Source organism: Poecilia reticulata, chromosome 17, assembly GCF_904066995.2.
Source record: "Poecilia reticulata chromosome 17, P_reticulata-male-v2, whole genome shotgun sequence".
NCBI classification, from domain to species: Eukaryota; Metazoa; Chordata; class Actinopteri; order Cyprinodontiformes; family Poeciliidae; genus Poecilia; species Poecilia reticulata.
Window position 1 is genome coordinate 6,582,688 of NC_088846.1, and position 27,276 is coordinate 6,609,963.

Genomic DNA, 27,276 nt, shown 5'->3' on the forward strand with positions numbered 1-27,276 from the left:
GATCAGATTTCACTTTAAAACCACATTTTGTAGAATTAAATTGAGATGTTTTGGCACTCCAAATATTTTTTGCTTGCTTTTTTCTGACCTAAAATTTAGAAAGAATCCTCAGTATGCTTTCTGACCTTTGCGTTTTTTTTATTTCTGTCTCTGCTGTTGCTACTTTTCCTCCCTCTCTTTTCTCTTTGCGGCTCTGTTTTTATTTATTTTTGCAGAGGAGCCTCCCCCCCGGCCTCCTCAGCCAGCAGTGTTAATCAAGAGTAAGTCTGGTTTCTCTCAGCAGCTTCTTAGCCACTGTTCCTGTCTTCTCTGTTCCCTCTTTGCTCCACTCTTCAAAGGTACATTTCACACTTTGTTTTTCTTATCTCTCCTTTGCTGTGTTTGCAGTGGTTCTGTCCCCCTAACAATTTTTCTTCCTTAAAATCATTCTTCATCTCTCTATCTGTGTCCATCATTCTTTTTGTGCTTTAACTGGAACGTTTTTCTGTTTATATCTTTTTTTTTTTGTTTGTTTTTGGTGTCAGATGATCTCTATGTGGTCGTCACGGTTACTTATACTGAAACATCGTCCATTAATGAGTGGAATCTGTTTTCATCTCCAGAACCGTGCTACGATCCGGTAACTGAAGACGAGGATTCCACCTCTGCAGCGCTCAGGAGATTATCTCTTAGGAAAACCGGTTCGCTCAAAGGTCTGAAGCTTAAACCTGCTGCGTGGGTCTCTGCCAACAAGCAGAGTGGCAGGCCCTCAAGTTCAGCCCACACCCCGAGCAGCAACATGTCCCTCATTGACTTTGGGGAGGATTCCTCTCCTTCCCCCGTGGTGGAAAACCAAAATCCAGTGCTGGCAAAGCTAGCGCTGCAAGTGGGCAACATCCTGGACAAGACCCCGCCTCATAGTCCGTCCAAGTGGCTGCCGCGGCCCCTGCACCCCACGCCGGTGGTAGACTGGGACGCCCGGCCATTACCGCCACCACCGGCCTACGACGATGTAGCCCAAGATGAAGACGACATGGAGGCAAGTTAAACCGGAGTAGCTTCAGTGAATCCAAGAAGCAAAGAAAGTTTGTGTAAACTTTTTAAAGGTGTTCACCAGTGGTGTGTTTCTCTACTAATAAATGTACTAGAAAAATAGAGCTGGCTAATGAAGTATGGATTTTCACTGCAGGATTTCACCAAAGGATTTCACTCTGCTTTGTTTATTTCTCGGCCGATGTAATCAGAAGAGGCACAAGAATCGGGCAGATCATTTGGTGTTTAGTGAACACAATTGCAGATCTTGCAATCGTTAAAAATTGCAGTTTTAACAAAATTTGATAAATATTCTGGAGCTAAACTGAGTAAAATTTTTGTTGCAAGGAGTTACGGTAGAAACGATTAATCAGATTAATTATAATTAATTGGTCAACTAATTTAGTAATCAGTTTATAATTAACTGGAGTATATTGACTGAAAAAAAGACTGTTTGGTTAAATAACATACGCAGAGCAGTAATGAAACCAAAGTTGTACAGAATGTCTCTATTTGCATTTATGATTAAAATTTTTGTATGTAAAATATGTTTTAGCCAAATCACCTCGAGTCCCATAGTTCAACTTTACCCGGTTCAGAGTCACTAGAGGAGCACTACGGTTTTACGCATTTTAGGCAATAGACAGTTCATTTCCTTATTTGAAAAAGTAATCAGATTGTTTGTTTGCATCTTTTCATAATTATTTATACAATATTTGCAACGTTGTATAAGAAAGGCTTAAGAGGCTTAATAAAAAAATCTTTAAAATATGCCATTTTAAAAAATGTAATTAATCAATTAATCAGAATAATCAATACAATAATTGAATATTAAAACGATCATTAGTTGAAGCCAAACAAGGAGTTTATCCTCACATTTGAGCCACAGTTTCACCCATAACTATTAACTGCAGTGGATGGAGAAGCTAAAGGAAATGATTATGGAAAATAGGAAAACAAATCGTCAAATCCAGGAAGACATGATGATCTATATATAACTTTATCAGATGAAACTTTGATTTGATTGAAAATTCTGGTTGGTAACTTCCGACCTCCTTTCTTCTCAAAGGTGAGCTCCATTACCAGCTCGGAGCAGCAGCTGGACCACAATCAGACTGCTGTCCACGGCGTAGACGGAGCTCTCTCCTCAGGACAGATGACTGAAAGTGACGGCTTCATCTCAAAGGATCCAGAAAGACCGGTTCTGGAGGACAACCTTTTCCTTCCCGGCAAGCACAGCCACGCTGCCTCCCCGTCCTTCTCCCAATCCGCAGAGATTTTCCAGGAACTTCAGCAGGAGTGCATGAGGAAGCTCAACGTCCCGACAGGCGGGGTTGGTCAGTGGACCCAAATCTCAGCCTCTTGTCCTACTCAGAACGCCCAGGACGATCAGCAGCGTCTCTCCACCAATGAGGACAAACCTCAGATCCCCCCACGTGTTCCAATCCCCCCTCGCCCTATAAAACGGGGAGATTACACGTCCGCTCGCTGGTCGAGGGATCTTTCTGTTTCCCCGATGCCGTCGGACACCACATACGGCATTTCGGGCACAACCCTGGAGCGACCGCCTCAGATCCCGCCCAGAGACCCTCTGTCCCAGCCCAACTCCCGGACGCCAAGCCCTAACTGTGCGGTGGTGGGTTCCCTGCAGCAGAGGATCTGCTCCGTTAGCCCCTCAACCCACCAGGCCTCACATGCCTATAGCTCTTACCTCTCCACCTCTCCCGGCAAACCCATGCCGACCACACACAGCTTTGCTTCGGACCCCAAATACGCCTCCCCCAAAGTGATCCAAGCCCAGGGTAGGGACAACTCCAACAGAGGTCCCTGCATCCTGCCCATCGTCCGAGACGGGCAGAAAGTCAGCAACACGCACTATTACCTCCTGCCAGAGAGGCCGCCGTACCTCGACCGCTTCGAACGTTTCTTCAGAGAGGCTGAGAACCTCCCGGGCAGCAGCAGCGCCGAGGACAGGCACGCACGGCACGCCAACACGGCCACCGTGAGACCCCTGGTGGTCACCGCCCAGACAGTTCAGGGACTCGTCCAGCCGGGAGAGCTGAAGGCTAACTTCTCCTGCAATAACAACTTTGGCATGAGCGCACAGCGATCAGGGCTGAAGACATCAGTTAGTCTCCCTCGCGTGTGTTCAGATGGGCTGACAGGTCCAACAGTGAATTCTTCCTCAAGCCGGACGGAAGACGGAGGGAACTCTCTGGACAGAGTCCAAATGGTATGTTCGGATTATAAGATCCCCGTTTTACCGTTTTGTCTTTAACCAGCACATGATGCTAATATAATATTTCATTAGGCTTTTTTCTTCCAGAGCTTCTCTGTGATTGATGAGAAGCTGCTGCACTGGGAGAGTTTTTGTGCTTTTTATAGCAGACCTTGTGTCCAGATTAATGTTCCCTGTGATTAATTGTTGTAAAGCCAGGCTAAGGTGCTGACCTCAACCAGATAACCATCTGTTCTTGTTTCTCTCATCAATAGCTCTGAACACTGGCCTCTGATACCACACTAGAGAAGATATATGGTCAGTTTTAGACGCGCTAATTAAAAGTGATGAACATTGCATATTTGTTAGAGGGTTTGTTTGTCCTGTCTTTGTTAGACATAATATGGATATAATGTAAACCAGATTGTAATTATTAGGATATTATAATATGCTATGCAAAGCGAAACTATGGTCAGTTTGCATTTAAAGTTAAAAATTAGAAGTTTTACTTTCCAGTTGTGTAACTTGTGTAATTTGCATCTTTTGTTATAAGTTCATGTTTATTTGATTAATACCAAATAATGATTGAGATTACAATATCATGACATTGACACAAAAATATATGGTGTGATATAGCTGCATTATTTAATGTATAAAAACTGTAATTATTCCTACTGCTGTAAAAAATAATCAAACTGATTAATGGGCTGCAATGGACAATTAGTTTAGTAATACTGATGATTAATCGATTAATCAGATAAAGAAATGATCAAATTCAGCAGAGTTTTCTATTTAAACAGCTCATTTTATAAAATACAAATATTTCAATTCCTTATTTGTAAATTTTTTTGCTTAAAGTACAATAATATAGGATTCCTTTGTAATAAAGGATAAATGACTGCTGCAAAAGGTCCTTAAGAGATTTCTTTACAGAATTTGAACCAGGTAAAGCTAATCTCTGCCTCATGAGGAGTTCTGTATAGAGCATATTTACAGACAACAGTTATTTTTTTATCTAAATGCACAATGTATGTATTTTTTGTACAGTTTAGTCTAATTACTGCTCTGAAAATATTTTTTTCAACAATTGGCCTATTGTGAAGTCTGTACCCTCCAGTTAATGATTAATCAATGAATTAGTTGATTATGTCAGTAATCAATTAATTGGTAAACCCCTAAATTAAATTAATGCTGTCAGCAACATGGATTCATTGTGAAATTTGACATCTACTTATAAGTATCCAAATCATAATTGCCTGGCAGTAGAAATGTGTTGGTATCAAGGTAAAATTATGGATCTCCAAAGGAAAAGTTTTTATAAAAAGTAACATCTCAATGTTTGAATAATTTTAAAGGGAAACATGAAACAAAGTCCCAAAGCAACTGAAGTGCAGATTAGCACAACACTGTCTCTTTCTCAACCATTCAGTGCTGGTCAGCTAGATAGAGGGCTGCTGGATTTTTCCTTTGCTTATAATAAAATGGATTTCATAAAGAGAAAGTCATGCTGGGTAATTAGTCAGGCTATCTACTCTGATAAAGCCCACAGTTAGCTGCTTAACAGACAAACTGCAGTTTTCAGACTGTGTGAGTGTGATGGGAGGGTTCTTCTTTAGCGTATTTTAAATCTATAACCATTTAAAACTTTGATATGCTTTCATATCGGTAATTGTCCCAGACTTGCACGTCTTAATTTTTTTTTGTATTTTGTGTACAAAGAGCCACATTGATGTGTCCTCTTAGTTGATCCTGATAAATGAATAGCCATGAATTGATTGTCTTTATTCTGGAGGCAGTTGGAAACGCTGAAAGCTCTCCATTGATCTGGCAGATACAGAGATGTTTGGCCGATCACAACAGCAGTGCAGTGAGATTTTAGCACCATGCATAAAACGCACAGCAGATCAATGGGAGACACTGACATGCACTAGGTAGTTAACCAATTGATTTTTTGTTTTGTTTTTGGTGGTAATCGTGCGGAATTGCTGCAAGCTTTCTGCTCCCTGTAACACAGCACCATCAGTGTTATTTCTTTGAAGTTTGGTTTAGTTTGATTGAGCTGAAATGATTACGAGACTTCAGACTAATGTGGGTTAGTTTAGTGGGAGGTGTGGGACTTCTCCCTGATCAATGGAAACACTCAAATCTCACATCAGCGGGTGAAGCGAAAAGCAAGTCAGTTGTTGGGTTTAACATTTGTTTAAAATATTGATTGAAGTCAATACAGATGATTTCATCACCAGGAGATGTGATTATGGTGTTTATACAAAAAAACATCTTTCTCTGAGATATTTGAGAAAAGCAGTTTGGAATTGGTGTGTGTTGTAGATTTAGATTTCACTTTTGTCAAGCTGCTGTTGTGCAATTTCAGGTGCAGGAGGCTGTTCATGGCGTAACAATAGCAGAGTGTCAAGCCGCCCTCCAGAACAACAGCTGGGATTTCCAGAAGGCTGTGCATTACCTAAAGGTGAGAGCATATGATTCACTGCATGGTACAATCCTGCATCTGTGCTGCTCTCTGTAACTGTTTAGTGATGGACTTGCACTAATCACAATATAATGGCTCACTCAGCCAAACTTAGAAATGATTATGGAAGTGATATTTTCAGTCTTTAGCTAGTAGTGCAGTTAGCACCCTGCATTGTAAAAACTTTGTGTTGTAGATCCCAGCCTTCACTCAGGTTTCTGGAATACTTGTTGTACGTCAGCTTGTTTAAGATCAGAGGTTGATATTGAAATCTCAGCAAGATGAAGCAAGTTTTTCTGAAATATGTTGATCCTTTTTGTTGTCTTCTGAAGTCTTGCTCTCTCTGGCTCTTTGCACCATTAATGAGCCAAAGACATACTAGATAATTGGAAAAATATTTAACTCAGACATCCCTAAGTCACATAGTTTGGTTTTCCCTGGTTTAAATTCTGTTTGAGCCAGCATTTTTTTTAACTAATCGGGTAGTCCAAAAATTAGTAAGAAGATTAGCCCAACACTGTATTGATTGATTGGATGGAAATATTTGTTTTAGCTGCAGATCCATCCTTGATACAACTGAAGCATACACAAAGGAAATGTTTTGTCACTTCATTTTAGAAAGTATAAAAATCTATTTAAAAAGAAACAAACTGAATTGTTTATCCTGATGTTTTCATATATTTCTAATTTCTCAGTGGATCTCCATTGAGTTGTCATAATTATTTTCCACTAGTGAATCTTGTGTCAAAAAGATTGTGAAATGTTAGTATTCAAAATAACAATCCAGTTGATTAACTGATAAAAAGTTCAAAGTAAGTTTAGGTTTTCTTTTGCTTTCATCTATTTATAAAATGGTGTTCAAGTCATTAGCCTTTTTTACTTTTCTTTGGGCTTCTGTTTTTCTTAGGTGCTGTTGCCCTCTTAATCATTTATCGATCTCTGCTTTCCCAGGGCAATATTTCCAACTTTCCTCATGTTTGTAATGAGAAAGGCAGGTCCAGACATGTCCTGTGTTATGATTGGTTCAAGGCTTGTGATTGTGTATGTGTGTGTGCGTGTGTGTGTGAGACAAAATTGTTGGTGTGTATCACCATCAGGAATAGGAGCCTTAAGGACCATCTGCTCAGAGAACAATACCGCAGCAACAATGGCAGATTTTGATGGCTTGCTAAGGAAAACCCTGGAAATAAAATAAAGTTAAAAGAATCTAAAACTTTCTTAGAAGAGCTGTCTTCCTCTGGGAAAAGATATGAGCATCAACATCATTGTGATGATGTGTTACTGTCGGTTCTCAGGAGAAGAAACAAGGACAATCTTCACCCTAAGAATGTTGAAGAACAGCTGGCAGTTATTTTCACACAAATACTGTCAATGAAAGATTTAATAGGTCTCAGCCAAGACTCGGTTTCTAGAGGAAGTGTTTGCTTCACCATAGGTCGTTTCACAGAAAACACAATGACAGTAAAAAGTAACGGTGTGTGTGCATGCGTGCGTGCGTGTGTTTGTGTCTGTATGTAAACTTTGATGGGGTTCATGGGGATCAATTGGGTTTACGGGGACCTTGTATTGTTAGGACCTAATTTTATCCCCATAAACCCACTGATCTCAACATCAAAAGGGTTTATGGGGACAAAATGGGGTCTTAATGTAGTGAACCTCATTTTTAGGATTCAGGTTAGAGTTAAAGTGTGGATTAACTTGAGGTTAGGCACAAATAGTTATGGATGGATGAATGTAATGAATGGAATCCAATGAAGAGTTACTAGTTTAAAAATACAAACTAGTGTGTGTGGATTAGCGTTCATATTTTGCTTCCTCTAATTGAAATGCAGGACAAGAGACAAACTGTGTACAGAGACCCTCCTGATGGAAAAACCATGGTGGGACTGTAACAGACCTCTGCATAAATAAATGTTTGCACACCTTAATGAACTGAAGTGATGTTATGTAGAAGAGGGCAATTTTCCTCCACAGGGTTGTGAGAGATTGATCATACTTGCAGGAAATTACGACTTTAGTTTATTGCAGCGACTAAGCTTGGTTTTACATGCTGCTGAATCATTTGCTGTAGTTTTCCAGTAACTATTGACGATATTGGAACATTTTCCAATTGTGGTCGACGGGTCACTGCAATTTGGTTCAGGACTTGAGTGGATTTTTTGTAATAACCTTATCTAATAAAAAATGTAATTTGTGTTTTATATGTTCATATATAATGTCAGCTTTGTTGATCCTTGGAGAAAAATCAGAACACTGTCCCCACAGACAACCAGCTTAAAAAAAAGATATTTACACCAACTATAAATACTTTTTTCCTTACTGTCAGATAAAGAAAAAGATTTTTAAAACATTTTAGTCAGTCAAGATTACCAAAATAATCACTTGCAAAATTTGGAAAAGTGGATGTATTTTGAGACAAAACCTAAAACACGCTGCTTTTCTTTTGTATAATCATGAAAAAATTCATTAATATCACAACATATAATGAAGAGGACGGGTCTGTTTTATCCTTGTGTTCAATTTCCAAAAGCCTGAAGGTGTTATGTTTGTTCTTTCAGACAATTAGAATGCAACAATTAATATATACATTGCACAGTGCATTACTGTGTGTAAGTGCAAATAGCTTTTTGTGGTCTGTATGGCTAAAAATGCTCTATAAAAATTCAGTTTATTTACGATTTATCTTATATAATTAGTCTGGGAATGTTCAGCCATCACATGGATGAGGAGGAGATGGTGTTTTTTCCCCAGATATAAATGTGTTTTAATGCAAATTGTGTGCATCAACCTTGGAACAAAAGCAAACGATCTAATGAAGAGGGTATGAGAATGTAGTTATCAGTAAAACCAATCTTCTACTGACAGACTTCTTCCTCTTTGATTAGGCTTTCAGTCCACTTCAGAGTTTAGTATGACTAAATGTGAGACAGTGAAGAGGAAAAAACATTGCATGTCTTTTTACCATGTGCAGAACTTTAATGCGATAATTTTGACTAATTATTTAGATTTTAATGAGTTAAACCTTTTAGCGCAAGTAGTCGCAATTTTCTTTTATGTATTATTTTACATATAATAGTTCTGAGTGGAACCTTTGTATTTGCGTGGTTCTGGTACGCCCGTAGACCTGCCACACAAGCGACACGTACAAACGGTAATGGACGACAAAGCTGCTTCTCTAGGCCCAGTGGGGGTTCATTTTTGCTTCAGAATATTATCTGATGGGACGCTGGAAAAAATGTATGGCTGTGTATAGTTGGCTTATCAGCGAAGCAAATCAAACCTAAAATAGCATCTCAATGCTAACATGGTGCATCAGCACAGACTTCACCGACGCTAATGTCGGTGCCCACAGTCCGTCTTTCTAAGATTTTGTTTTATTTTTTTCAAAAAAGGTTCCATGATTGATCATGAGTTCCTGAAACACTTGAAAGCTGTTTGTTTATAGAAAGTTTCCTAGCTTAGTATTATTGTGGCCACTTTTACTAAGGAGAAATCAAGCGCTCCGATTTATTCTGATGCGTTTGCTTACGATAAATCTGTGAAAAAGAGACTCTGTATTTTTTGTTTTTTTGCCTAACAATGGCTTGATGTGTGATGTGCCTTTCTGCAGGTGGAGCAGTTGTTCTGCTTGGGTCTGAGGAACAGGTCCGAGTGTGTAAAGCTGCTGGAGATGTGTGACTGGAACCTGGAGGAGGCCAGCACTCAGATATTAGAAGATTATGGATCCATAACAAGACAAAGGTGCAGTTTTCAATTCACTTTTTTTTTTAGCTAGACCTTTTAGGTCAAATGTTCAAAAGTGAGACTTCCTTTTTATTTAATTTATACATGAGCATCCAATCTACATACATGTATCACAGATTTAACACGCCATCTGTGATGGCAGTGCCGTTTGAATATTTATTCATTGTTTCTGGAAATTGATGTCAGTCACTTCTGACCCAGTTCTTCCTGCTGACACACCCGCCTCAGGAAAACGTACTATTGAGCTTCTCTTTGAGTATTCTAGCTGCAAGTTTTCTCTGTCTGGCACCAGCATGATGCAATGTTTCTATGACCGCTGTGCTTTGTTAATGAGGCCAAGTGTCGCATCTGGCTGCCACACTGAAAACATTCTGTCTTCTTTCTGCAAAAGAAAATGTAAAGTGTGTTTTTATATATTTTTTAGCTGTTTTAGCTGCACTGTGAGGAGTGTGTCCTTCTGAGTGTGTGTTTTTCAGGCTGCGATACAGAGTTTCAACAGATCCAGCATAAACGGGGAGAATGTGGTTGCTAATAAACTCACTCATCATTGGTCTCATTACTTTTAAACAACGGGGCCAATTACAGTGATGCATGGCGACAGGCGCGAAGCCTCCACTGCGCCGCAGAGCAGAGTAGTGCAGCACGGACTGCAGAGGCTCACAGCGCCACCGGGTTTCTGTCCACTTAACCTGCATACGACGTCTTGCAAAAGTATTTATACACCTTGAACTTTTCACATAACATCGTCACAACCACAGACGAAGTGAAGTATAACGGAAAATTTGACAAAAACTCAAACACGTCTAGAGACTAACAGTAGATTCATTTCCATTACAAAAGTGCGCAAATCTTTGTGTTTGTGTCAAGAAAAAACAATTTCACAAATGTGGTTTTTCCATTAAATGAGAAATTAAATTAAAACCACACGCCACAAGTCATAAAATTATGGCAGAAGTAAACAGTTACATGAAAAATATTCATAATTCAGCAGTGGCACTAGCGCTCATCATCTATAAGCGTTCAGAGGAGACGTTGGCATCTGACTCAGGAGTTGATGCAACAAACCCTTTGGGAGCGGCTACGAATGCGGCATTTTGGGAAAATTGTAGTTGGTGAATTTACATAAGACCATGGATTCAACACGTTCAAATGACACACAGCTTTTTATGAACTGTACATTGCTGTGAGAGATCTGTGGGTGTAAAAAACAAAACAAAAATAAATCATCTTCCTACCACTTCCTGTCGGTAGTAACATCCAGCTGTTGGTCATGAGACTCGTGTGATACGAAAAAGTGTTTCCATTGCAAATCTATTTTGATACGGCCAAAAAACCACCTCATCCTAGCGCAGACATTTATCGAAAACCTTGTTTTGGTTTCTTTATTTTATTTTTTTCAAAATTGGTATGTTTTCACCAAGCGAATTTATTTTTGTAATCTCCCTGCCAGTCAGATTCAGTTGTCCTTTACCCTTTTCATTTTTAGACGTTCAAAGTTAGAAGTTCAAGTTAAAAGTTTAAGCTTATGAACCAACTCTCCTTTAAATTTCCCTGCTACCTTTCTCCCTGACCCGTCTGCTGTGCTCCTTTTTCTTCATGATGTTGTTCGGTCATTAACGCTCTCTGAAAAAGCCTCTCAGGCCTTCGTAGAACAGCTGCTTTTCTACTGAGATGAAATTGCACAACGGTGGACGCTGCGCTAATTACTTGCCTTATGAAGACAATTGGTTGGTGATTTGGGAACGTTTTCCTTTCTCTTCATAATTATAGGTTGTTCCATCGCATAAAATTGCAATCAAATACAGAGGTTTGTGTTTTAAGGTGCCAGAATACGTCTTCAAGGCACTGATTGGTTTTTTTTTTTGCTTTAGGCGCATCGACTTAATGCAACAAAAAATAACACATCACTAAATAAACATCAGCTTAACGATGACTGGATGACTAAGCAAACCAAACCCTCCAAAGGAAAAGCTCAGCAGTGACTGACTGCTTACCGTTTAAACAAATCATCTTCATTGATGATCTGCTGCCTGCCTCTGCGCAGGCAGCAGATCTGTTTCAATCGTCAGTGAATCGGTTGGTATCGATCCACGTAAAAAGTGAGAATCTATTGTCTATAGACGTTCATTAAAAGCCTGGAGCCCATAAAAAAAAAGCTGGATGTGTACAATGATAAATGTGAGGCCTCTGATTTCAGAGTGTGCACACAGTTTCCTCCTCACATCTAAACGCTTCTCCTCTCCTCTTTATATCACAGCTGTTGCAAATATCTTCAGGTAAATAAGCATTTTTTGTTTTAATACAGGCAAGTGAGTCGCATCTATATATGTGACGCTTTTAGCAAAACTTTAAACGCTCTCTTCAACTCGTTCACCTTCCAAGCACAAACTTCGATATATTTGATCAGGTCTTTATCTGGTTTTTTTATTTTTTCAGAAATAAATGTGGAGCATACATTTGTATTATCCACTGATACCCCAAAATAAAATTATTTGCCTTCAGGAGTCGCCTGAAGGTTTTGTTATCAGTACAAAGCTGTTCTATGAAGGTATCAGACGCATTTCGGAGAACAAAGAGCGTCATGAAGAAGAAGGAACACGGCCGACACCTGAGGACTAGAGCTGGATCAAAGCACGTTTACATGTTAGAATGGTCCAGTCAAAGTCCAGACTTGAATACAAATTGAAAAACTGTGACAAGACTTGAAAATTACTATTTGGATGCTCTCCATTCAGTCTGAACTATTTTTAGAAAGCAGAATAGATTTCACTCTGTAGATACGTAAGACTGGTGGACTTTCAGATGTAATTGACGCAAAACGGGTTAATAATTAAGAAACATGTATTCTTTTATTTTCACATCACGTCTTTTTACTGTTTTGAGTTGGTCTGTCTGTTAAATTCTCAATAAGTGAGGTTTGTGGGAAAATTTGGAGCTTCGGAACTGAGAAATATCCTAGAAAACCATATAAAAGTCACAGGTGATTTGACTGGACTCTGCATTTCACCTCATAACGTCGTCAATCTAATCTTAAGCTTCTTTATATTTGCAGATGATGACCGCAGGCGGTGAGCTTTGACTGGACTCTCCTCTTCAGCCGATCGCTGTCGACTTCAGTCAAGAACAGAAGACGAGAAGCACAAACCGGCAAACTTCGATATGAACCCGTCGGTCACAATCACAGACACTGGAACGGAAAACAAAAGCGTCCGAGTCACTGTTTGACTTTTTCATGTGGATGGTTCATGTAAATTGTTGCACTTAGTTACAAAGACCTTGAATCTGACCGTCTTGGCAGGCCGGGAGGAAGGAACGGTCCCAGGCAGAAAGACGGCACTCTGAGCTAAAACGGTTTACAGAAAGGAAACAAACGACAACAAAAAAATATGGAATAATGTTCTCACAACGCAGAGTCGGCACAAAACCCCAAACCGCAGGCATGCGTTTCGTTAAAGGTGAAGCTCATCTGCTGGCAGCTGGATCACCACTTGATTCTGGAGAGTTATTTAGAAGAAAAGCACAATCAAGTGTTTAATCGGCTGGTGGGGAACGATTGTGGAGGAAATATTTCTGTTTCTATTTTAAAGGAGATGTTTGTTGAGAGTTATGCTGCTGAAAGCTTGAGAGTGCGAGGTGGAGGGAGGAAGTGAAGGAACATGGTTACAAATAATGGAAAAAAAAACTTTGACTTTATAGTTTGAGGAAGGAAGTGAGTCGCAGTGCAGTGCTTCGCTTCGCTCTCTGCTTATAGAAACAAATAAAACCTCTTGGAAAGTAATGAATAGATGTTGAGGAGGAAGAGAAAAAGCCAAACAAACACGAAGATGATGTTTAAAAAATACTCTACGGGGAGGAAAGAAAGTAATATAATTTTTATTTTATTTTTTTTAAAGAAAAGATTGTATACAATACATTTTATTTTGCATCTTCCCTTAAAAAAAAGCCAGTGAAAGCCACACACTGTGGAATGTTGCCGACCTCCAGGTACAGCCGGCCCTGGTTTCCTCCCCGTAAGCACTTCGCCCTGAGAGGACTCCCATGCATCAGCCGAAAACCTCAGCCTGTGCAGTTTTCCGCACGCGCCCCCGGACCGCGTTGGCAGCTAATAACGGCGGAGAGAGTGAAATTTTTTTTGCTCCATAATCATCACTTCCTGGCGGGCCTGCGATGCTTTCAGTCAGCAGCTTTACGACGCCGATCATTTCCAACTGGCAGGACAAAGTCGGACTCACTGTGGGGGGAACGTTGTGTTTTTTTTTTCACTCTGTATTATCATTGCAAAAGGAGTATTGCAGATGCACTGAATAAGTTGGAACTGCGGGGGAAAATTGTTAAAATTTAAATGGATGTTTCAGAATTTTTGAGTTGAGGTTCTTTGAAAAGGTTCCTTTATTTGGCCTCAGTTTTTGATTGGAGGATGAAGCAAACGGCGAGTCTGAGAGGGAGTGAGGCCAAAGCGGGCTTCTGCCGTTGTAAACCAACTCAGAGCGGTATATGCAAACGCTGTTTTATGGACCATAATGCTACAGTCACATTCACACAGAAGCCAGTTCTTATTTTCTTGAGGAAATGGAGGTTAGGAGACGCTGCGTTGCCAATGACCTTGCTTTGTGGAAAAAGGAGACGAACACGAGTTGTAGAGCATTTCTGGTCGGATTAGCTACCCAATAGAGAAGTAAATTGGTGCGAAAAAATCAAAACATGTACTTGAACTCTTCATATAAATCTTTGCTCTTTTACGCCGCTTCACTTTTACTTCACGTAGGAAGATTATTGATGGCGCACTGCCTCCGACCTCCATTTCTTGTAGGGGGAATCTTTTGCAAACATGACAGGGTTCATAAAACCGTCCCGTCCCAGACTAGCTGTGAGCTTCAGCCTCCTAGATTTGTTCTACATGGAGAGTTATTTACAGCTAAATCACCACTTCTAACCTTTTAAGCTGCAGTGTGTAATGAGATGGATGATCTGTGGAAGAATTGAGCTGCTGCAGCGGTGTGAAGAAATGCACATCTCAAAAACAACCAATCAGAGCCAAGGGGAGGGTCTTAGGGCTGTGTATTGCGCTTGAGAAACAACTTGCCATCCCAGGAAGACACAGCCACCTTCGTCGGTGGCTATGCTAACTAGCCACAACATTCTCCATCAGGAAGGAGCTGTAGCTTAGCAGATAGCAGGGGATGGTTGGGAGTGGAAAGGCGGATGAATGGTGTATACACATTCCTGATTGACAGTGCTAAGACCTGCCTCCTGGCTATGATTGGTTGTTTCCAGTTGGCACTGGGAGACAGCGGAGGAGCTCATTTTATTTATTTTTTTCCCTCAAATTATCGGTTTCGTATATCACAACATGGTGATGGTTTTTATTTTTTTATAAAAGTTACACCCTGCAGCTTTATTTAGGCTGAACTGTTCAGTCTTTATGGAAAAAAAACCTTAAGTATTTTAGAGAGTTTAGATTTTTTATTTTTTTTTACAGTCATCAGCAATGGTTTCCCTACTTGTTGACACAATAAGTTTATAGAAAACTGCTTAAATTCTCTCTAAGATTAATGGCTTAGAGAGGCTAAATTATGTAATTTAGCTTTAGCAACACAGATCTTGTTTGACAAAACGGGGACAGTCTCCTGAGAGTGTAGTGGGTTTGCCAGTTCTAGTACCGGGGATGTTTCCTGTTATCAACCTTTTCTCCAATCTGAACCTCATTTTAAAAAAAATCTAAACTGTCCTTTTAAATGACTTGAAAGAAGCGGCATGTAAGGGGTCACACGGTTTGCGTTCAACCCACTCACCTGTATGATCATTGGGAAGATGGCCGACGCTCGGGTCTGTTTGACGTCTCCGATAAGCTAACCTACAGGAACATCCGACCATTTTCTGTATGGACTGGGTCTGATAAACCGACTGTTTCCAGTGTTACAGGATGATCCTGCAGAAGAGAACATCAGTGTTGTGCTGATCCTCTGGTTTGGACTCTCAGGTAACATGTTACCTGTTCATGTGCTGTTTGTCTTCACAACGAGCTGCTGTAGTTTTTGTTTTTTAGGACTGAAGTGAACCTTGTGATCCCCCCCCTCCAGTTTAGATGTTTATCTCTGTAGATTTTTTTGTTTCTGTTGAACCTTATTTTTCTTTAGTCTTTTCTCTTCATTCTGCTGTTTCTCTCCTCTTTGGATTCTGTGTTGATCTGAAAGACTCCTGTAAAGTTGCTCTTTATTGTTTCTCTTTTTGGCGTTGATGGAAACAAAGTTTATGCTGCCGAATTTACAGATGTATTTTTTATTAAAGAAAGGAGTACTTTTTTATTTATTTGCCTTTTTGTTTTTACTTTAACTCCACACAATCCTTATAAAAGTGACATTTATTTAGTTTTAACTACATTTTTATTTCTATAAATTAGTCGGACACACTAAATACGGCTTCTTATCGCCACACTTTTGACACAAGCTGTTCTGTGTTTCTGCAGAATTATTTCACAGAAACTCATTCCACCAAAACTTACTTTGAATCCAAATCACAGTAGTTCAACACACAATAACTGAGGAAGGTTATAATAGTGGATCACAGACGGATTTGCAAGTACAATTGACCTCAAAGTAAGATAGAGGTGGAAGTTTTTATTTGACAGATCAGTTCAAGTTGATGGAGAAGTGATTATTATAAAAAAGTAAGGCAGATTTCTACCCCAAAAATGTTTAAAGGAGCTTAGATGAAATTGTTCAGCATCACATACACAAAGTTTGTGGTTGAAATTTACTTACTGGAGATGCTAAAAGAGTATTGATGTAGCTGCCTCATTTAAAAATGTAAGACATTTTAACTAAATGATATCTTAGCACTGTTTAATAGTCAGCAATGACCTTAGAGAAGTGGTGCCTTTTAATCTAGGAAGGTTTTCCAGGCTATTTGAAGTCAGAATCTGGATGAGGAACCAGTAAAGTTGTAAGATGGGTAAAAATCTCAAATTCACTGTAAGAGAGTATCGGCAAAGAATGGCATCTTAGGGACACAAAGTCTCCATAGCAACCATGAGATTTAGATGGCGGTTTTAGTACCGAATTAAGACTGCTGCACACCTGGTGGTTCCAAAGCCAGATCTGATACATGATGGACCGGAACCAGTAACTGAGTGGCCAGCATTAGCAAATGAGATGGAGGCTACTCACGTGTTGGCTTCGGAGAGGCAGGTGACTGATCACTGACTGGCACAGATAGGCAACTGTTATCAATGGATAGACTGGGAACTAGCATGGGTTGGCTGGTATCTACCTATGCTAGCAGACACTGTTCTTTTGACGGCAATAATGTGTTAACATACAGCATTACTAGGAGCTGAAGTTCTGCCATAAATGTCAGCTGTGTGCTTTCATCAGATGAGACTAACTGTGCATTTACCGAAGCTCTGTTTAGTCCACTTCGGTCAAACTCTTTCATTTGCCCAGGAAGCCCAGATTGTTTGGGAAGGTGTGAACACGCAATCAATCTCTGCTGCTGACCAAAAACGCGAACTCTGGTCCGCCCAAAAACCTAGGTCTCGGTTCAAACTCGAAAGTGAACTCTGGTGCGGTTTGAATGCTTATATGTGAACGCCAAGTGGACTGGAGACCACTCTAAAAGCAGGAAGCGAACTAAAGCGCAGGGCATTCTGGGTAACCACAACCAAAACAAATGCCACAATCCAACGCTATCGGAAGAAATGGCTGAAGAAAAGTCTTTTAACAACTACAAAAGCGAAATCCTACAATCACTAAAATCTGACTCTTCACGTTTTTTACATTCTGTGCAGATGGGAGTTTGCACTAAGTGTCTTCTTTGTGTCATAATGTGTGATGATGAGGTGAGGAATAACGCCATTGAACCCAGGCAGAGAGATAAGATGAAGATTTATTGTAGGTCAAAACACAGGCTCAGACAGTCCGGGATCCGGCAGCACAAGTAAACGGAGTACTAAACTCACACTGGTAGCTTGGAACTGAGAAACAGGCAGCTTGAGCGGCCGCCACAGGACTTAACCAGTGCGACTGTGACGGCTTCTGGCAACTGACGTTTGACATACGAAGCTAGACGAGGATCCGACAAGAGACAAAGACAACAGGTGGACTTAAATACACAGGGAGGGTAATCAGGGAATGAGACACACCTGGGAAGCAATCAACAGGGAAGACAGGACTAAACACAGAAAACCTCAAAAATAACTACACAGAAAACACAGAACACAACACTTTGGAGGTTTTCGTGTCGTTTCCTTCAGTGGTTCTTGGTGCAGCGCCACCACAGGTGAGGAGGGGAACAGGTTTTTCAAAAGGTTTGGATCATTTGACAGTTTGAGCCGAAAGACAACAACACTACATTTGAGTGAATTTTTACTCTTCAAAACTCTCCACATACACCTTTATCTTGTTATTGACTCCATAATCAGGTGACTGGAATCGGTAAGAGAGAAACTCCTGATAAACAGGTTCTTACCTAAACTCTGCAGAGTTGCACTGCTCTGTAAGCAAGTAGGCATTTAAAGTCCCCTTAGAAAGCCCTTAATGCCTGACTGTGTGTGTTTGTGTGTTCAGATCAATTTGAATCAGTTGGGGCCACCTTTATGTTTACAATCATCGACTCTCAAACAATGTCTGGCCTTGGGAAAGAAAAAAAAACAATAACCTCTCTATAAGTGTTGCACGGTGGTGACCGCCATCGATCCGGGCGGCTCCGGCTATCTGCTGACCTTCAGGTTGTTCACGGCCGCGCCGTAAAACATTTCCGAAGAGTTTGGGGTCCAGAAGTTGGTTTAATGGGCTCTTTTGCTCACCGACTGGCTGGTTCCCAGTCCCTGGGGATTCAAAATAAACACACACACACAAAAAAAAACCCCACTGCGCCCCTGATAAAACCTGAAAACGATTCTGGAATAAAAACCAGAGCAGGAGCTGGAAACTTGCACACTCACCAACACAAATCATCTTTGATTCTCTTCCATCCCTCATCAATTCCCATCCTCCTTAACACGAACACACACACACGCACACACACACACACACTTTTTACACTGGGACACGAGGAACTCCTGCTTACTAATGAGAGATCCCATTCATCTCTCTGTTCTGTGTGTGTACGGTATCATCGTCGTGGGGCAAATTATTAATGTCTGGTCCTCCAGTTGTTTGGGGTGCTGGAGCAGCAACCTCCAGCAATCCCTGGAGAAATTACTGCAAAGAAAAAGCCGGCGAATAAACCCCGAAGAGAGACAAAGAAGAAAGAAGAGGAAGCTGCCAAAAAGAAGTGCCAAGCAACAGATAAGAGCGAACCCTTTGACATCTTGGAAAATGTGTATTTATATACGTGACAGGCTATGTCCATATACTCCCACAGTCTCTTTGCTTTGTTTTTTTTGTTTTTGTTTGTGTTTCCTAAAATATGAAGAAAAAAAAATCTCCATAACTGTCACCCCTCTCTCTCTCTCTCTCTCTTTTTTTTTTTTTACATCTCCTTTGTTGCCGGGATTTGAAGCCGAGTGCCCACTGTGGCACCGACACAAACCCGGGGCGCGCGGAGGATAGGCGGGGCTGCGGAGCGCGGGAAGACGGAGTGGTGACAGCATGACAGAGCAAGGAGGATGCAAAGGAGTTTCATTTGAGAAGCTGGAGCAGAAAGAAGGATGGGGGGGAGTGATGAAGGTGAGGGAGGGATTGCTGCCTGGCCTGAGAGGGAAACGGGGCTGTGCCGCACTTCATGAGTCTCCCCCATCATCTCTCCTTCACTGTCTATTTCTGTCTTGGTGTTTTTACAGTGACTTAGAAATATTCACCCCCCTCTGGCGGTTCTTCACTCTTCTTCTTCTTTCTTCTTCTTCTTCAGTTGCTGTCTGCAAATAAAATGGATGATGAAGCTGCTCCTCTCTCCTGGAGGGGATTGTTGGCGATTGTCCTGCTGAGATTTAAGTTTTTCCACACATTTCTGTACAGTTTGTCACAATTGCGTAAGTGACGTTCAGTCTAATTGGAGTTTTCCGAATGCTCTTCGGTTTTCTGTAAAGTTAAAACATGAATCCGCAGCTGGATCCCTTTAGGCCCCTTTGTGGAAAATCATTCCTGTTCGCCATGGTGAAATGTTTATGTTAAATTCCACAAAATGCAGATCCTTCACTGCAAAAACATCGAATCTTACAAAGTATTTTTGATTCTAGTGCAAATGTCTTAGTCCGCTTGAAATGAGATTAAACTAACTAATAACTTTTCAGCAACATTTAGGAGTTTAAGTCCTTAATACTGATGAAACAGTCCTAGTTTTACTGGCAGGATTATTTGTTAATAAGGGAAATAATCTGCCAGTGACAGTTTGACAAATATGAAAGAAATGAATAAACCACTGCACTGAACCCCATTGAAAACCTCTTTGTTTTTCCACCAAATATTGATTTCTAAACTCTTCCTGAGTTAAAACATTAGTATTGTTGTTTCTAAATGTACATGAACGTTTTCTCTTTGCATTATTTGAGGTCTGAAACGCTGCATCTCTTTCGTTATTTTCACCATTTTTCATTTTCTGCAAAAAAAAAACTAAATTTTTGCTTTGAATTTCAGAGACATGTTGTCAGTAGTTCATAGAATAAAAGAACAATATTTATTTTACTCAAACAAGTACATGTAAAAAGTAAAATCAGAGAAACTGATCGTTTTAAATAGTCTAGATATAAAAGCAGGTCTAACATTTCTACAGAGTATCCTGTTAACACCGACAAAGTTTCTATAGGAACAACTGAATTGTGTCAGCAATTAAAGGCCCGAGCCCGTTGCCCTCGTACTTCACTGTCCGACTTATTGTTAAACTTTGTTTACTCTTTCCTTTTATTGGTTTCTCAACAATCTGTAAAAGTCCGGCAGCCTCTGTTCAGACCTCGGATCAATAACAGCAGAGAGAGGACATGCTCTTGCCCACTTATAGGAGTCCGCTTGGGTGGGTGAGTAAGTGAGAGAACAGGAAGGTGGGCTGCGTTTTGTCATTGAGGGAGCAAACGCGTTAATGAACTTCCAGAGAGAAAACATCAATTAATCATTGTGCTTATGGCTGGAGGTAGCCTTTGGTTTAATGTCCCCGTGTGTTTGGAGGTTGTTCTGGAATCATCTAACCTTCAGCAACAAATGAACTTCACTCTGATCTCTGCAACGTTTCTGACTGTCAGATAACAAATCCCACTTATGCACTGTTGCTTCAAGGGGTGAATTCATAAACGTTATCCGTAAAATGTTTTCAGAGCCTTCCTGAAAAACAACCATGTTACTAAATTAGGTGCCATCTGCTGAACATCAGGCATGGATGTGAGTGCACACACATAGGTGTGTTGTAAAGAACAGGTCTGCATGTGAAATATCAAAGGTCAGTGCCTCAGTGGTGTTTAGGTCTGGATGCATGCTGAGGCAATCCGGCGCCTTTAACCTCAGTTTCCTTTAGCAAGGCAGCGATCGTTACCATGTTGGAGCGCTGCTTTGTGGCGTACAGCTTCTGAAAAGGATCGTACGTCACGGTAAATGTTGACATTCGTGGTTCCTTCAGTGAAATATAGACCAGCACTAATGCAACCCTTAAGAAACTTGCTAGCAAACGTTAGCTCCCTGACGTTGAACGATAACCGCTCAGAAAAACATTGTCTGCTCTGATAAGTCTTCATTTCAGCTCCAACCTTTTCTCTTCCACTTCTAAGAGCTAGCCAGGATCCAAACACACCCAGTAATAGAAACTTACAGATTCATTCATGTGCTGTAAACGAGCTTAGCTTAGCTTAGCTTAGCGCCTCGGTTTCTAAGGGTGTGTTCACACCAGCCCTGTTCAGTCGAACTCCAGTTCAACCGCCTATAGAGTCTGATTTGTTTGGGGAGGCTTGAATGCAGAATCAAACCTAGGTCTCCGTTCGGTTCACGTGAACTTTGGAAATGTGAACGTCAAGTGGACCGGAAACGGCTCCAGAAGCAGGAAGTGATCTATAGCGAGTGGCATTACGTGTAAATACAACCAAACCAAACATGAGTTCAACGCTAGTGAGAGAAATGACTCTCAGTCTTTTGACGAAGACAAAAGAGAAATCCTACTGCGGCTGGTATCTTACAGCACCCAGTTTTTGCTCACATTTCATGATGAATGAAGTTGCGCTCGATGTCTTCTTCAGAGGTTTTTGTGTCGTTTCCTTCAGGGGGTCTTGGTGCAGCGCCACCACAGGCGAGGAGGGGGAACAGGTTTGGACCGTTGACACGGTGCCGTGTGAAAATGTAACAAACGTCACAGTTTTGGTCCCCATTTGAACCGAGTCTACCGGACCATCAGTGAAATGATAAATTTGTGCAGTAGGCTGATCTGCGGCAGGTGAAGGGTGCGGTCACGTAAAAAGAACCAGAATCTCCAGCGCTTTTCCACAAACCTTGATGTTTGTGGTATGAATGAATATTTTAGCAAGGCATTCTTGTTGAAAGGTGCAAAAAAATAAAACCTTGAATGTAATAGAGCCCTCATCTGTAATCTGATCTGAGTCACTGTTATGGAACCATTGAAACACGATTGGTATTCCAGTCTTCATGGCTCCGTTTGGCTCCGGCTGCCAGCAGAAGCAGGTGAGAAAACGGATCTGTTTGGAGGCTTTGTATGTGTGTTTACCCAAAGTGATAAATGCTGCAAAAGACCTTTGATTGGCAAGTTGAAATTTTCATGGGCTTACCTCTTTCTCACTTTTACTGTTTTCAAAAGACACATTGTTGTGCCGCAGCATTACACGCCGACGTGATGCTACAGGACCAATTCTGCAGAATATTTAAACCAAAGTACCAGAGTAGCAGAAAATATCTGAGATGTTTCACCAAGTTACCAAATAGTTTCAGAATTTTGAATGTATTTCTTTCTATCCCTGTTTGAACATGTTCTCTTTGTTTGGGATTCAGAGTCGTCTTCTGATGGTGTTCAGTGTCTGATTAGTTTGATTGTCTCTGTGTTTTGGGTCCATTTGTGGTCAGTGTGAGACGGTTTATCGTCGTCTTGAGTTTCTCAACTCGTATTCTGCTCCTCAGTAAAGTTTGGTTGTTTTGTTTTTTTTTTTTTTTGCTCCTCCAGCTTATTTTTTCCAGTTATGTTTTGTGGTCAATGCTATTTTTTGTTCTTCATATTTTCATCACTTTTTACATTTACAACTTTTCTCCTCTTCCCACATTTTTGTGGGATTGAAAATACGCCTAACTAGATTTGCCTAACACTAGTTTAATATAATGTCTTATATTTCAAAAGACTGAAAGGGCCAATCTGCAGTTATATTTTTAAAATCACAATACTTAGCGCTTTTTTATTTTATTTTTTTAAAATACTCAACATGTATCTACACAAAACTTTGGTCGAAGTCGAGCCTTTCTTCCAAATACAAATGAAATCTTTAAAACGTCTGAATTAGAAGAATGGAGTAATTTTTGCTTAATATTCTGGCAATTAGCAAATATAAATAAAACACTTTTAAAAAAATAGTATTAATGGCATTCATTTGATTTAATGTGAATATATTATATAGTTACTTTACAATTTAGTGAATTAATAACAAATTGAAGTTATGGTGTAGTTTTTGGAGTCTTTGGAAACGTTTTCTTTCTTTTTAAAAATTTGTTTCTGCCTTTCTTCTTTTCTAACTCTTGTCTTTCTTCCTTTCTTTTCTTTTCTTTTCTCTCCTTTTCTTCCTTTAACACTAATCATTCATTTCCAGACTGGCCTCCTCTGTCAGACAATTTGCCTCCTTAATTTCTGCTGGCATCTTCATCTCCCCCCATGGCCAGACATAATGAAATGGGATTCTTATCAGAGGGACACATTGCAGAATTGGACACTGGAAATCCCAACTCTGCAATCTTCATTCTCGCTAATTTAAACTGGAACCGGTTAGCTCTCCAACCTGAGGACAAAATATTCAATCTACTTTCTTGGAGTGTGTATGTGTGTGTGTGTGTGTTTCACTATATAAAGGTAGATCTGCCCGAAGCGGATCTGACCAGGGAGGAACTCTGTCTGTTATTCCACTGGAATTTCAATCATGTCAAACATGTTGAGACCAGAGGGAAGCTGGAAAGCTTGGGAAGAGGAAGCCGTGTTGCATTTCAGCTCAGGCGCCGTCTGGACTTTGTATCCTCCGAGGATCCAAAGCAGAAATTCTAGAGAAATCAATACCGTCCGTATTTTTGCGGGGGAAAACATAAATTAAGAAATAATCATCTCGGTATGGAGGCAGATAAAAACTAGAATCAGAATCTCTCCAGTTTCTCTTGTCTACAAACTTATTTTTAAACCCAGGTTATAATTCACCAAACTGAACAAACGTTTTCCTACCTGTTGCATCCCACTGAGGTTTAAACCTGTAACCCCAGAGGGAGGCACCGTGTTGTGTTTGCTCATTTCTCTACTCCAATGTTTAGCACAGATCAGTAACTGGATGGATTTTACTTTTATTCAGCTGAATACCAATAAAAGAGAAGTCCTAATTTATGCACAAGATCATATTCTCAATTTTAATATTAGTTGCTAACAAAAAAGTAGCCTGTTAAATGATCAAAAAATTATCTTTGAAAAACACCAAACATTTGCTAATTGTAGCTGTTTTCATTTCAGGTCTATTTTTATAATGGCATTGATTCATTTCTTATCAACAGCAATTGTAATAATTTGTGCTTTTTATTTCTTCCTAGACTATTGCAAATCTCTAAATTTTCTAGAAAAAAGGGCAATTTTTTTAGTTTTAAAAGTAAAGAATTTGCTAGAAGAAACTCAGAAATTTTCATATTGATCTTTGACATTGAACATTTTTGAAAAAACTTGGACATTTCAGAAATGTGCAAGGAAAGCTTTTTTTTACCTTCCAAAAGTAGAAAACTGGTTAAAAGAAAAAAAAAGGAAGAAAATTCTAGAAGATATCTGAGACTCGATGTTAAGACTTCTGAGTTTTTTCCAACACAATGTTTGACTTTTGAACCTTCAAAATTTCCAAGATTATTCAAGAAAATTTAGGAGATTAATCTCAAAATTTGAGTTTTTTTCTAGCAAAGTTTTGACTTTCAAGGCTAAAAAATTTCAGTTTTTTTTTTCTGAGACTTAATCTCAGAATTTCAGAGTTTTTTGGCAGAAATGTACTCCTTTATTTTTTTTATCTACGATGGCCATAATTTGATGTGATAGGAAACCCTCAAAGTGAGAAGAGCGCCAACGTTCTTCAGATGACTGAGGATAGTTAGTGGCTACAAAACACAACGCAACGTGAATATTTCAGAGTAAGACTGGAAGAGACTCGGGTGTCAGAACTTCTATAAGTTCAGGTAAAATAAAATTCATTTCTGTTATTTAAATCACCAAATTCCAATGAGAAAATGAGATCAGACGTCAATATGTCACATTTCTTAAAAAATAAAATAAATAATGGGATATCCGAATTTTGTCAGTTGCCTATATTTTCCACAAACGGTACAAACCAAGAAGAAGAAGTGACATAAATGAAAAAAGAAAGTCTTGCATCAGCATGTACCTATTTTAAACCCTTGTAATATAACCTCCTCATCAGATGTCTGTCTTTTTAAAATGCTGTCATGCAGAAGTAATAACTCTGTAAATGTTTCTGTCTGTTTGGTGTTTATGTAGAACCACTGGTGTGAGTTTGACTCCGCTCCAGAAATCCTGTTAGGATTCACCGAGCAGCTGATCTCTGCTCTCATCTTGGGGCGAAAGCTGCGGAATTGTGAAATAGTTGCGGGTGGGAATTTTAAGCCCAACACGTCGCCTCCATGCAGAGGGAGTTTTGGTGGGAGAAAAAGCGCTAAAAGTGACTGAATGGTGATTCTTAGAACTACGAGAGAGAAGATCTCGTTTTGTCCTCACTGTGTTGAACCTGCTTGGTTCAACAAACCATCAGAGATTCCAAAACTTTAAACTTTGTCGCCTTTTTAAAATACTAATGCGTTTTCACACAAACGCCGCACGACCGACTGTCCACACCGGCCTGCAGCCTACAGGCGTTTTATTAAAACTCCCACCTTTCATTTGCTTTTCATTGTGGAGAAAACAGAAAACTAAAGTGTGTGTTCTCAGGCATCTTGAGTGACTTGGTGGACACACAGAGGTTCAATTTTTAAACTGTCAGCCCGAAAGCTGTTGCAGTAAACTTTGACTTTTTGAAATAACCTCAGCAGCCATAGAGTTTGGTGATGCTTCCTACTCGCCTTCAGCAACAGGACAAAAACAATTAAAATCTAAATGTTTTGGTAAAAATGCTTCCGGTGGGAAGCATTTTTAAATTCAGATATCAGGATCAGATTAGGACCCCAAAATCCTGGATTGAAGCACCTCTAATATTAATACTACTAATAATAATAAAAATAATAAATTCCTTTGTTACTAATGAATTAGAATTAAACTCCATTAAGTATAGTAGAGACTGCTTGTTGTTTTGTGGTTAATTCTTCCTGCCTAGATGGATAATTTATACATTTGGGAATTTATTTACTTTTTAATTTTAATCTTATTTTTCCTGTTCTTTGTTTAAATATTTGCCTTGTTTGAGCAAATAACGTCCCGGTAACAATACTGCTAGCATGTGCAAAACAAATAAAACAGAAATAATGCAGTAGAATGTGGACATGTTTAAAGAAAAGGTTAGTAAAGATATTTTAAAAATCATTAAAAAAAACTATTTAATGTAAGGTTATTTGTGCTGTGGTTTGTCAGGTCTTTACACAAAAAGCAATCATTTTTGGCTGGTAGTCCTAACTCTTTAACTTTATCAGAATTTGTCTCACTCGCTGCGTTTCTACTAGAAGTCTGAGCAAAACTTTGTCACATTTCCGCCAATGTTGAAAAAAACCCACAATTTCACAATTGCAGTGTTTTCATGAGCTAAAAAAAATAAATTTAATAAACCACATGGATGTTTGTTCACATGACAAGTCACTAAAAATCATCAGCGCCGCCGTCCTCCAGGTACTTCCTGTTGTCATGCGTGGGATACTCGCGTGATCCAAAAAAAAGTTCTTCCATTGCAGTTTTGCCAAATAAACCGATTTCGATATGGCCAATAAACCCACCTCATGTGAGTGTCAAAATGTTTTTATCAAAACATTTTTTTTCCCGAAATTTGCAAAAAATGTCTTAATATTGACTTTAAAAGAGTACAAGTTAAACTGGGAGCTCATTGCTTTTATATGTCAAAAGTGAGGAATTATTACATTTTCATCAATATTAAGGAACTGTTGACTTCTATTTCTTGCTGAAAAATTCCTTGCAACTTCATTTTGTCTTATTTAAAGTGAACTAAGACATATGAACTACAAACTAGACCAAAAATGCTTGGTAAGATTTAGGTTTTTTTTGCTTTAGATATTTTTTGCAGTGTAGACCTATACATTTGTTTATGGTTGCCAGGTGTTACGTCACCGTCTTGCGGCAGTGTCTCACTTTGAACGCCTGCAGCATGCACACGGCTGGCCACGAGTCCCGTCGCTCGTCTTTTCATTTAAAACTTTTTCATTTCAAAATCTGACTGTGAAAGATGCTGTATAAGTAATGATTTCAGACAGCTGAAGTAATTTGCGCTATTCCAGTTTAGAATGAACCTAAAAGGTTTCCGTAGAGCTTTTAAACCTCAGTTTTAATGCTCAGAATCAATGGTAGATGAATTCCCTGTTGATAAAAACTCTACAGACGATCAGATTACGTTGGTCCTCTGTGACTTTTCGAAGGGGAAAACTCAAGCTCACATACATCACTTGCTGTAGCGCCTGCTGCGCTGCGTTTTCCCCACGAGGCTCTGATATCGATCGCTGGCCCCTCTTTCTCACCAGCACTC

General features: G+C 39.8%; 1 protein-coding gene across 1 annotated transcript in view; it reads left to right on the top strand.

Annotated features, from left to right (window-relative positions):
* tnk2b (tyrosine kinase, non-receptor, 2b) overlaps window positions 1-15,745 on the top strand; it is a 32,172-nt gene extending 16,427 nt beyond the window's left edge. The window contains exons 13-17 of the mRNA XM_081598224.1: window positions 603-1,024; window positions 2,051-3,244; window positions 5,601-5,696; window positions 9,307-9,437; window positions 12,493-15,745. Coding sequence (XP_081454350.1) covers window positions 603-1,024; window positions 2,051-3,244; window positions 5,601-5,696; window positions 9,307-9,437; window positions 12,493-12,496 — 1,847 coding nt within the window. The 3' untranslated portion in view covers window positions 12,497-15,745. The remainder of the gene's footprint in view (window positions 1-602; window positions 1,025-2,050; window positions 3,245-5,600; window positions 5,697-9,306; window positions 9,438-12,492) is intronic.
* The last annotated feature ends 11,531 nt before the right edge of the window (window positions 15,746-27,276 follow it).